The following is a 12,561-nucleotide window of genomic DNA, read 5'->3' as shown; positions in this document are numbered from 1 at the left end:
ATTCTTTAAAATGAATTTTTGATTAATTAATCAAATTGATTAATTTATTTTTAAATAGTTTGAAATAAATTTTTGATTAATTAATCAAATTGATTAATTTATTTTTAAATTCTTTAAAATAAATTTTATTTATTTATTTTTATTCAGTTTTGATTTATTTTTAAAAAATTCTTTACAATAATCATTTTCAATTCTGGAAGTCAGAAAATTTATTCTGTGATTGTTTTAGATTACATAGGCCCTGAAGATCGTGCCAACTACCGAATAGAAGCTGTTCAAGAGATGCCATTTGACCCTGTTCCTCAGAAGAGCGCTCTATACGAAACTGGTTATACCGGAAGTCTTCAAAGAAATCCAAAGGTGAGAAAATATTGAATGATTTAAAAAAATAGCTTCCTTGGAATTTTTTTTTCTTTTCAAAAGTGAAAAAAAAAAACCCAGGTTTTAAAAACTAATTTTTATTAGAAATTTAAAAATTTCATTTTAATAATTTTTTTGAGACTCTCTATCAAATGATATTACTAGTCTGAAAGTTATTTGCCGATCAACTGAAAAATAAATTTTACAAATTTTAAAATAGTTATCGTCATCAGGAAAAATCAAATTTTAAAAATTTCATTTCTCTAACTAATTAATAATGAAGTTTTGATGAAGCGTAAAACTACTAAAGCTTAAAAAAAAGTACTGTCAGAAAGTTCACGAAAATAATATCAGTTCTCATTCACATTCGAAATTAAAAGCGAGAAATTTTTCTTACTATTTTATCATAAATTCTGTCTTAGATTCAAAAATTAATATTGTGAGACCAGGTTTTGTGACAACGAATTTATGGTTTTATTTTGAAGAAAATTGAATTCATAATATTAATTTATGGAAGGTAAAAACTAAATCGTTTAAAAGGAGTAACTGAACATTTTAATGGAGTACAGTTTTAGTTCGCCTTTATAATTTTACTTTTGTCGTTTTTCCGTCATTGCCAACACTTTTTATTGATGATATCATGTAAAGATAAGTAGTAATTAATGTAAGTCATTTCTCACCAATTACGTATTTGTTTGGGCCTATTTCACTATACTTCTGTTACTTCGAAAAGTTTAAAAGTGGGGTTATATTGCATTTCCACTGGGGAAGATTATCTTATTTGTTTTTACTAAAAAATATTTATGAAAACAAAAAAAAAGCTTTTATGATGATGCTATGAGTCACAATCTACACTTATATCAACTTTCCCATTTTAGGGCTTTCCAGCTTTTAAAACATTATTGTTGTCTACGTAACTTTATGACATACAGTTAAAACTGGCGTTCTTTTAAAAAGAAAAACTTAAAAATTCATCGCAATATAAAATGTTCTTCATTCCTAAAAGTAGTCGTTTTGAAATAGAGATATTATTCAAATATTAATAAATTTGTGCACGTTTTATTCATTTTTAAAATCTCTGATAAATTAATAAATAATTTTTTAAAGTGTTACTTTTGAAAAAATATGATTTGCATCTAAACTGTTTCATTGTAAAGTATACTAAAATTCTACTTACTTTCTATTAAAATGTTATAAGAAAAAGAATACACTCATTTCATTCATGGGTAAGAGGGAAAAAAACCTTCCTTTAATCAATTAACATCTTGGATCTTTTCACCGCTGGAAAAAATGCATGGATCTCCGCCAGTGAAGTGACCCAAATAGATTCTAGAATAAATGGCGCAAAAGGTCTCTTTTGTTGAATAGAATCCACTAGTAAGTTCGAAGGCGATTGATTTTGTGATTAGTGACTCTTTGATATGGTTATTATTAGCACATTCTTCAATGGGATCGGAATTCCTGTTTCAAAAACTCTGATATCAGACCGAGACTTTTGAGATTTTACTGATTAGAAGAATCGAAATCCTTTTCCTTTTGCTGTGGATGTTTAAACGAATATTCTTTAAAGTTGTATTATCCTCTTTATTATTGAATCGTGGGACGTCATTCAACTTAGATCATATTTGAAATTCTGATTCTTTATAGAGTTTTAGAGAAATTATTTCAAGCCATAAAGCGCGCAATGTAATGGAATTGTTAAAGCGTCTAGTTTATATAGTTATTTTGTTTACGTTTTGCGCTATTGTATAAAAATTGGGTGCGATTTTGCATTATTTTTTTTCTCTATAATATGAATAATTTATTGCATTAAATTTAAATATTGAAATAATTTATTGTAATGTATAATATTTTTACATTATTTTAAATACAATGACATACCGAATATTTTTTAAAATCAGAAAGCAAAATTTATCAATACTTAATTTCATATAGCATACCATACTCTATTATATTCTTCAATGTTACATCATATATAGTATTATAAGACATTGTACAATGCTATACTGCATTTTGAATATTATTTAATTACGCCTTTTGTTTTAACCAATTTTGCAGACAATTGTGCTGCAGTAAAGTATAGAAATCACTTACATGAGAATAAAAAAAAAGGATTCTTTCATTAGAAACTTATTATGAATTTCATTGGATAAAATTTATGTTTTGTTTATAGAACGAAATAAAATTTTATTAGATGATTTGTATGAACGGCTATCTGATTTTTATAGAATGCTTCTTCAAAAAGCGTGAAGGGATTTTAATACAGAACAAGATGAACAAATATTATCTTGAAATACTGAATCAACAGCCTTTCCAATATTTGAAAAAATAGCACTTTCGACAATTCAGATGCAAAAATATTGCTTATTATTAATGTTCTGAATCTAAATTAAAATTTTATTGATGGGTGTCATTCTTGGTTGAATGTTATGATCCTATCTTTTATTTGAATTCCGTCATATTCAGTATATTCATGGTGATTGTTTTTCGAGAATATTAAGCTCATTGCATCTTACATCACATAAATAAAGCATTATGAAATGTAGGGCAGTTTTTCTAGACCCAGCGGTCTCGAAACATCGGTTATCCGCAAGTAGTCGAACTTGAATCGGAATATGGTAGCAAGAGGATTGACACTCAATACTGTGTGTCATATTTTAGCCCACTCTATTATTCCTCTAATAATGAATTTAAAAGTTAATTTAATGTTAAATACATGTAGATTCTAACCAAGATTTCATTATTCTAATTTCTGCTTTTCGAAATTGAGAAGGCAATAATGTGCATATTTCTGCTCAAGACCGCTTCGCTTTTATGGTACATCCACATATCATCTGTAATGCTGTTTCAAAGGTATGGCTTAAAAATTGAAATACTTCGAAAATAGCAATACATTTGCTAATTAAGGTAATTCCGCAAAATTTATTTTAATACTTTTTACTTAAATTTCATTACTTAAATTATTTTCAATCAATGAATATTACGGATTAAATATTTAAATATTTAAGAAGTAAAAATTTGTGAAATACAGCTTTAAACAAATAAATATGCTTAAAGAAAAAGAAAATTACCATCTTGAAAATACTTCGAAAGCTAACCTATTTTCTTCTGATAGAAAATTTTTAAAAGTTTGGATTATGTTCTTTTAATTAAAGGAAGAAAATTATGATAGAGTTTTCAGAAATCATCGAACACTTTAAGGGATTTATTCAAATTCAATATTTTACATTAAAGAACAAAACTTAAGCAGTTTTTTTTTATATTTTTTTCTTTGAAAACTAAAGGCATGAAATTCATACTATAAAGGCGCAATATAGGATAAAGGATGATAAAAATTTAGAAGGAAAACAAATTAGTAGGACACATGCACTAAGGAACAAAGTAAAATAAAAAAAAAAAAAAATAAAAAAAAAAAAACTTTATTTTGAGACTAGTGGTATAAAACCGCATATGGTTAAGAAGGAAAATAAGAAACAGATGACCCTTAATAAGAGATATGGCCTGCTAATACAGTGGTTGTTTGTCCTGATGTATTCCTACTCAAAATAATAGTATACAGCAACTCTTAAAGCAAGAGAGCAGGTTTCTCAATGAGTATCTGCATTGGTTTCAGGAGGACGCATCTGTGCTGCCAGACGTCTACTTAAAGGATTTTAAGCATGATCAATGGGTCTCAAACCAATGGAGAACACTAGTCAATTTATTCGAAGGATATCTTCACCTTCCAGAAGCTCTTGAGCAGCAAGAGACATGCCTTTAATGCCCTTAAATAGAAATTCACTCCAGAACTGTTGTAATTTCATCATAGTAGGTGTATAGAAATTATATCGAAAATGCAGAATATTCTTTCATGCACCATTATGACTTCGCACATACAAGGACATTCTCCTGGAAATAGCCTCTTTCCCTGATGTTAGTAGAATGAATAAGTATTTATATTTTTCTTTTTATCAATTGACGTTTAATCGATAAATCCAACGTGACTCCTTTGAAGAGATGTGGAGTCTGTGAGTTTGTTACAATATTATAAACGCTGTGTTTGTGATGAAATATTGCCAATGATGCAGAGTGTTTCTGACACCGGGAGAATATGCTACTTTTATGTACTCCCCTAGCCACAGAAAAACCGGAACACTTGATGTCCGGTTGTCGCTCACATGTGGTAAGTAATGTTGTCCGTTGTCCGATTTCAGTATCTTTTCGTCAGAAGGGCAGTATATTGATCATCTTTTGCCGTTTTTTTCCCCTTGGAAGTCCACCACCAATCTTTCTTGCAACTGTATATGTACTCTGGAATGCTTTAAAGCGCTAGAAATGCCAATTTTAAACTCTTTGGTAATACTTGAAAAAATACATGTTTCCTTCAGTTTTTCAATTATTCTCCCTAGTGTAGTGGAGTCTTGATAGCACATTGTAGTTAATTTGAACATACGATATCATTTTTACTTTTAGTGAATGTTTGGGGTTGAGAGATTTTCTTCTTTTTTAAGTTGTCTTGCTCTGAGCGCTCTAACAATGTTTGCATGACACTTCCGTCATCTGTAATGTTATGGTGCAGATATTTTCATATGCATCACATTTATGCGGAATTAAATTTGTGTTGTAATAATTTCAAACATCCTTCATCTATAATTTCATAATGGAATGTTAAAATATTATTTAAGATTTGCACTAATGTAGACATAGAAGAAAGGTCAATCAAAATTTTATCAGAATTTTAGAATCTAAGTATATAATTTACCTTTTTTATGTTTTTTAGCACCGTCAAGAAGCCTACATTGATTTTTGCCCAAATCAACCCGTTGTCGCCCCTAACATCTGCCAATATGACGCCAACGCCGTACCTTTTGCTACGTTGGACTATCATCGGCGACCTCCACAGGCCGTGGTGGGAGGCGTTATGCCTCACCCTCCTGAAGTGGAAGATGAGCGAAGAACTTTGCCAAGAGGTAGATCCGGTATGCACAATCCTAACTTCCATGGAAGCAGGGTAAATATCTGCAATATAGCAATAACTTTTCATTGTTTATTCTGGAATTTGAATTATTGAATTGTGATTCATAATGAATTTATAAACTTAACAAAAAATTACAGTTAAGAGCAAGTATATAAGCCGAAAATTCTTTGAAGTTTAAAAAAAAATTATAAAGTGTAAGAAACAAAATTAATCTTAAAATGTACCCGATAATAAGGCGTATTTTCGTTTCAGAGTATTTTTGAATTACCTGGGATGGAAACTATCCTTGTCGTCACTGATCATCAGGGTCAGAAATCATGCCAAGGAATTTTTCTAACATATTTAGACAATTGTTTTTTCAGTTATCTAATTAATCTATAAATAATTAGCGAAATTAATTAGCGTTCATTGAAAAAGATTAATTGATACGATTTTTTTTTCGTAATATATGTTAAAAAATTTAATTGTTGCCATAAATTTAATAGGATTTCGCTGATACACATTAGTTTATTTGCCTTTCAATTTAAAACAAACATGGATTTTAGGTGATTCATTTTTCGAATAATATCGTGTTCTATTTTATAATAACTGCTCGAAAAAAAATTCCCGTATCATTAAGTTTAATTTCAAATATTTACCATTTTCCAAGGTAAGAAAACTAATATTGAAATAAATAATATATTTTTAGCTAATTTTTAATACTTGTTCCAATTTTTCCACATAAAAGTTGTTTTTTTTTTTTTTAATGACAGAAAAGTTTTTAAATTTGTTGAATCGATTTCATTTCAATACCTTTTGTCAATCCTTTCTTCTAAATATATAATATTTCCAGCGGAATTGCATTTCTTTGTTTGAATAAACAATTGGAAATACTTAAAATTTACATAATAATATTAAATTGAAATTGATTCTTGCTTAAAAATTGAAGAGTTTATCATTTTATTTAAAGTTTTCTAAAGCTTTCATAGACTGAAGTTAACTACTAGCTATTCAAACTAAAATGTGTGACAGATTTGTCCATCTATTGTTCCATTGAGTTGATAACAAATCTATAATCACTGTATACTATCCCGTTTATTTATTGCGGTGACTATATCAGTGCATCATGTATAGTCACCGCAAAATATATACATTTCACAAATTGAAAGTGAAATAATGCACTTTTCTAAGGCCATCTCTCTATTTCGGAATTCATGAACAGAACGGCAGTAATTTGAATTGTTGTTTGAAGGAATTTTTTTCCCTGATTTCAACTGCTAACCTCATTTAATCATGTGGATTAATTTCATTCGTTGAGAAAGTTTGCACCAAATTTGACCTGAGAAATATAAGAATTTTAACTCAATGTATTTCGTTTAATTTGATTTATAAAAGTAGAACTTTTAGGGCTTTTTTTATCGAACTTTTAGGGTTAGTATCGATTCATTATCATAACCTATTAATATTTCAAAATCCAGGATGAAAATTTGCATAAAACCGCGTGCTCTTCAGCTAATTTTGGATGGTTCGAGCCAAGATGAGTACAAACATGTTGACAAATATAAATGGAGTCAAAATATGTTACTCTTTAGTTGGGTGTTGTTTATGTATGGTGAACTTTTGATACTAATATCGAATTAAGAATGGAAGAAGAAGACCCAGGATGATGATAAATATGTTTTAGAATAATAAAGCTGTTAGTAACCGAAAATATGTTGATCAAACATAAATGACGCCAAAATATATTATTCTTTAGTTGAGTAATATATTTTATTTGAGTTGTTTTAAGTATCGTGAACTTTTGATCCTAATATCGAATTTAGGATTGAGAGTATTTTCAATATGATATTTCCATTCTGAAAAACACATAGCGAAATGGTCACAGTTCTCTTCTGCTTAAAATGCAAGGCTTGAAAATATTGGCAAATGATACCTATTGCAAATTATGAAAGGACTGTTATTTTTTATTGACATCCATTGATATTCATTAATTCAAGACAACTGTTTTGATGTTAGCATTCGTTTATGATCATTGGCTCTATTGAATTGAACCGAATATACGGGTTGCCGTTTAGGCATGGTATTCCATATTTTTGAAACAAAAGTGAGATTTCTAAAATCTTTTGATCAAAATAGACTTATTTATATCAGTTTGATTTAAGCAATATGTGAAATGATCAATTAGAAGTAATTTTCTCTCAGTAGCTGTAGAGTTGGTTTCATATAAATAGCATAGAAAAGTATTTATCTTTAAGAGAAAAGGTAAAGTTTCTTCTCGTCTATTAAAATTTTATTTGGCTTATTATGAAAGTTTAATCCATGCATTAAATTCCGTTTCATGTTTCACTATTACGCATGCAAAGGGAATGGAAATGCCGGTAGTCTTTTTTTTCTATTTGATGCCGAACGAAAAGCCAAGAAAATTTAGAATTGTTTTTTGAAGTTGGAGATCGGGTTGGTGTGCTAAAAAACTTAATTTTAATTTAAAATGTTTAATTAGTACTATTCGCCTTCTTTTTTGGATATTCTACACATGTAGCAAAATTATGTGCTTCATTCATTTTGTTTACGTAAGATATGCAACGAATTTTCTTGTACTTTAACACACATGTGTCTAAATTTCAATCGAAAATGTCTTTATAACTACAAGTCGTATCATAAATTTTCTTCATATCTAAATGTTGATTTGTTTTTACCCTTCTAATTTTGAAAATTTATAAGAATACATAAAAGACTAGAATTAATAAATATGTAATATTTATTTGCATAGATAATAATTATTTTTTGTCTGCTTTTTGATCTTCCTTGAAATTAGCTGCAATTTTGTATTTAAGTGTTTTGTTTCACCCTAATCTGAAGAAAAAGAAATACTATCGGTGAAATAAATCGCACTGTTAAAAACTGATAATTTTTCAAAAGCAATCGCGTGTTTTTATAGGTATGCAAAGCAATCAGCTAAGAAATGAACTGTTGTAGTGATAGTAAAGGAATAATAAAGCAGGATAAATAAAATGGAAAGAGTAATTTTCTGAAATAACCCTTACTTTTCTCCACAACAATTAGATTAGCTCTTTGCCAGTGGCATATCTGAATTATAATTTCAGACACTACCTGATATTCATATTTGGATAATAGCAAACACTAATTTTCTTATCTTAAACTATGTTGTTTTGTTACTGATTTTTAAATATATTTCAGCTTTTCCGAATATTTATATTTCAATAAATAATATTTATTATTTGAAAAAGGCTTTAAAATATCTGAAATTTATTGACAGTCGACTATATTTAGCATAGCAGAAATCATAAATAAAAAGAATAGTCAAGCAGTTTACTTTTCTGTTATACTATTCCCATAACTTGTTATCAGTAACTGATTGTAATGTCTTTAAAAACGGTAAGTGAAAAATGTTGTATTTGAATTACATATTATTGTAATATTGATTTAATCAACTGTGATATTTTAATATTAATATATCTTTTAATATTTTTTACATGTGTACTTCATTTCTATTAGTTTAGATTTTGCTTTGATAAAATCTTTATGCATAACAATGCAACTACGTGTGCATTTGCGTAGCATGTTAATAGTGCTTTATTTTTTACGCTTTTGGCTCTTTCTATAAAAAAAAAGACTAAATCATTAATTATATATACTTTGCATACATTTGAAAATATTGTTGCTCCAATGGCGAAGTTTTTCAGACATTTTTGAATTCATCAATTGCTCTTAAAAGGGTAGGCTAGAAAATCATTTTGGCCATTTTTTTTATTCAACGATTTTTATTCGCATAATTAAAATTTTTTAATTCATATGCGCTTTTTAAAAAATTTTTATTCTTTAATTTTGAGTTAATTTTTGAAAATCTTTTCCATTATTTTGATTCTTTCTAATCATTTTTTCATCATTTGAATATATTTTCAGTATTATATAGAAACGGAATTTCCATGAGTTCCAAGAAAAAGACTCTCATCAGGTCAGTTGATGTTAAAGTGATATTTTTAAATATTTTTTGAAATCAAAAATTAATCAAAATCCCAGTTAAGTGTTTTTATAGTTTTTGCCATTCAAGGCTATTGCTTCTTTTTTTGAAAATATATTCATCTGGTGTCAAAATGCCTTTCACGTAAAGGAAATTCATATTGAAGGAATGAAAAATACAATAATAATAATAAAAAAAATAATTAATTTCGTTATTGATTGAAGTCATAAAAACATTACATTCCGTAGTTTAGTATATAGAAGTAGATGATTATATTATTTCTTTGGAGCGTTTTATAATTGAAGATTTAAATGTGAATTTTCTTGTATTCTACCAAAGCAAAGCAAAGATTATTTTCTGAATTGATAATTAATCAGTAGAACTTATATATTCTATTTTTTAATCAGAACTTTACTAGTGAAATTATATGTTTTCTTTTCAAAATATTAATCCGAAATCATATATACATGAAATGTTTTAGAGAGAAATAAGCATTAATAGTTAACTATAATAATACATAATTTAAGCAAATATCAATCATTTAGAATATAAAAGAATTCACAACTTTAACAATGTTTTATGGGGGTTGTCTTTATAATACTGAAGTCATAAATTTTAAATAATTTTATCCGTAATATTTGATTTTTAAAGGAATTAAAATTAATTTAAACAATTGCGTGAAATGTTGGAAATTATTTTTTTCTTTTTCTGAAGAATGATTTCATTATTTATATCATATCATTGTGTCGGATGCATACTATAAAAAATTTTCTAATCTTACATAAAATCACTGAAAATGAGAAAAAATAAAGTATAATTTAACACCAGTTTTATAAATTATTGCCATATAAAGTCATATTTATATGATAATATACTCATAATTATATTATTATATTTATTGATGCATGAAAAATATTAGATATATATTTTAATATCCTATATTTCTTGGTTCAGTATTTTTCATGATGAATTGAAAAGAAATATTATTTGTAAAAAATCATGGTTAAATAATATAAAAAAATCAGGTTATTAAACACAAAATATAACATGGAGTAATATTAGATGTCAATACTCATAGAACGATAGCCCTCTAAAGGTTATAGAAAGAAACAAGTAGTCAACATTGAGCCGTCGGAAATGTAGTGTTATTAAGATTTATATAAATTGTTTTATGTATTAATTGTGTTGTATCTAATTGTTTGGGACTGTAACTCATTAGTCTTAAATATAATTTTACCTGAACTAGCCTGCGTTCTGTTATTCCTAAATCACTCCGTTATATTCAGTTTTGTTCTCACTTCTTCAATAATAATAAAGCATATACATAATATACTTTATATTAGCATTTTTCTACAGCATTTGAATGATGTTTGTGTTTGATGTGTTTTTGAAATTTTAATTGCATCAAGGAATGAACAGGAACATAACCAGTAACATATCTAAAATTTTTGTTTTAGGAGGTGTATACACCCCCTCGAGGTAGAAGAACAACCATTTCGACGCCAGTGTGATGTGAAACGGTTTGATCCAAAGGATAGTTTCCAGCAAGTTTAGACAATTCTGATCGATTGTCTTTTGAAAGAAGGACGTGTTTTGAAGTGTTTCCATTCCGAAAATTCATAAAATTGGGCTGACGGAGATGGATTTGCATATGAAAGACACACTACTGTGTTCAAGGCGGCAGATTTCAGTCACTATTGGCTTCCAGCTCTGGGTTAATTAATTGGGCATATCTTAATGGAGGAGGAAATACATAAAAGAAATGATCCTCTTTCGGAAATTACAGTTTTATTCATTATGGATTTCTTATTTAGAACAGGAGAAAAGGAGCGATCTATTGAATTCCTTTCTTGCATTTTTTTTTTTTATTTTGTGGTAGTTATCTTACAAAGGTATTAATCGTAATTGGAATATAGCTTTATTACAAAGCGGTTTTTGGGTTTTATTAAAACATTTGGTTTTTCCGTACTGCTTGCCCTGGCATTTAAGAAAATATCCTGTAAAGCGTAGACATAAGAAAAGAATAAATTAATTTTATTTGGAATATGCAACAATAGGGTGTTCCTAAATATTCAATAATTGCACAAAAAAAGATTCAAATATAAAATAAGGCATCTTATATGGTATTTGAAACAAATTATTGTGGTTTATTAATAAGTACTCGATTGATATATTTTGAAAAAAATATATATATTATTGAATAAAATCAACAGCATCATTTCAGAACTTTGAAGGGAATTATTATTAATTTATTAAGCAAGAAAATAATATTTTTTTACAAATAATAAAATATTATTTTAATTTATAAATGATTTTTAATCTCTTTATTGCAAGCTATGCGTTGTTAAAATTTGTCTATCATTATATTTAATAAAAATCGATTGTTTTAAATCAAATTTAATGCACTCAATAAATGAGTAATTAAAATATCAATAAAATGCTTCACAAGTAGTTTATTCCAATAGACATAAGGCATTTGATAACTCAAATATATAAACTATTTCATAATGCATAGAGCTGGAAGCCAATGTGAGTTACTTCAATGTTGTGCCTTGGCTTACGGAAAAGACATACACTATACTGTGTTTATATAAACTGTTCAAGAACTCAGAATTTATAATTCTAAGACGATGATTGAAGCTACTGTATTTCACACAATCTCTGACCCAAAGACATACATTTTACTTCGTTTTTTGAAATAGTGCTGACATCTCTCCTAGAGATATCGAATCATTTACAAAAGAGGCACACTAAGAAAAAAAAAAACATCAGGTGTCTGAACTTCTAAGGATGGTTATCAATAATACTTCGTTATTATTAATCCTCAGGAATTTAATCGGAAATAAGTAAACAAAATTGCTACATTCATTTTCATTTGCAATTAAAGCAATTTAGTTCAGATCTGTAAGTTAAATAAGCACAAAATATATTTTTGTATCTCGATACATATGACAAAAAGTTCCCATTACGTACGAAGCCTTTAGAAGTATTAATATTTGCCCAAGACTGTAGAATCAGTTATACACTTTCTAGAAAGTAATTGAGAACCCTGATTCCTCATTGATAACAAATGATCCATATCGTAAAAGAATAAAATAAGTTACAGGAAATTCTTTTTAAGTTTCAATGACAATAAGTTCATTGGGATTTAAGCAACATTTTTTCGGCAATCTATAGCTGTATTTGTAATTCATATTCTTACAGCTAGTTAACAAATGAAAAAAAATAAATAGATAATTTCTTTTTCTTAGCCATGAGATATTAAAAAATGCAAGAAGGAAAA

At 27.6% G+C, this 12,561-nt stretch overlaps 1 protein-coding gene across 3 annotated transcripts in view; it reads left to right on the top strand.

Moving 5' to 3' along the window:
- LOC129965389 (irregular chiasm C-roughest protein-like) overlaps nucleotides 1-11,533 on the top strand; it is a 358,817-nt gene extending 347,284 nt beyond the window's left edge. For 2 of the 3 annotated variants that reach the window (XM_056079232.1, XM_056079239.1), the window contains 3 exons: nucleotides 230-360; nucleotides 5,120-5,350; nucleotides 10,736-11,533. In XM_056079232.1, coding sequence (XP_055935207.1) covers nucleotides 230-360; nucleotides 5,120-5,350; nucleotides 10,736-10,789 — 416 coding nt within the window. In that variant the 3' untranslated portion in view covers nucleotides 10,790-11,533. Of the gene's footprint in view, nucleotides 1-229; nucleotides 361-5,119; nucleotides 5,351-9,220; nucleotides 9,273-10,735 lie in introns of all 3 variants that reach the window. The other variant, XM_056079247.1, reaches the window with a different exon arrangement.
- The last annotated feature ends 1,028 nt before the right edge of the window (nucleotides 11,534-12,561 follow it).

The sequence above is a fragment of the Argiope bruennichi genome, chromosome 1, assembly GCF_947563725.1.
Source record: "Argiope bruennichi chromosome 1, qqArgBrue1.1, whole genome shotgun sequence".
NCBI lineage: Eukaryota > Metazoa > Arthropoda > Arachnida > Araneae > Araneidae > Argiope > Argiope bruennichi.
This window is presented reverse-complemented; position numbering and strand designations above follow the sequence as displayed.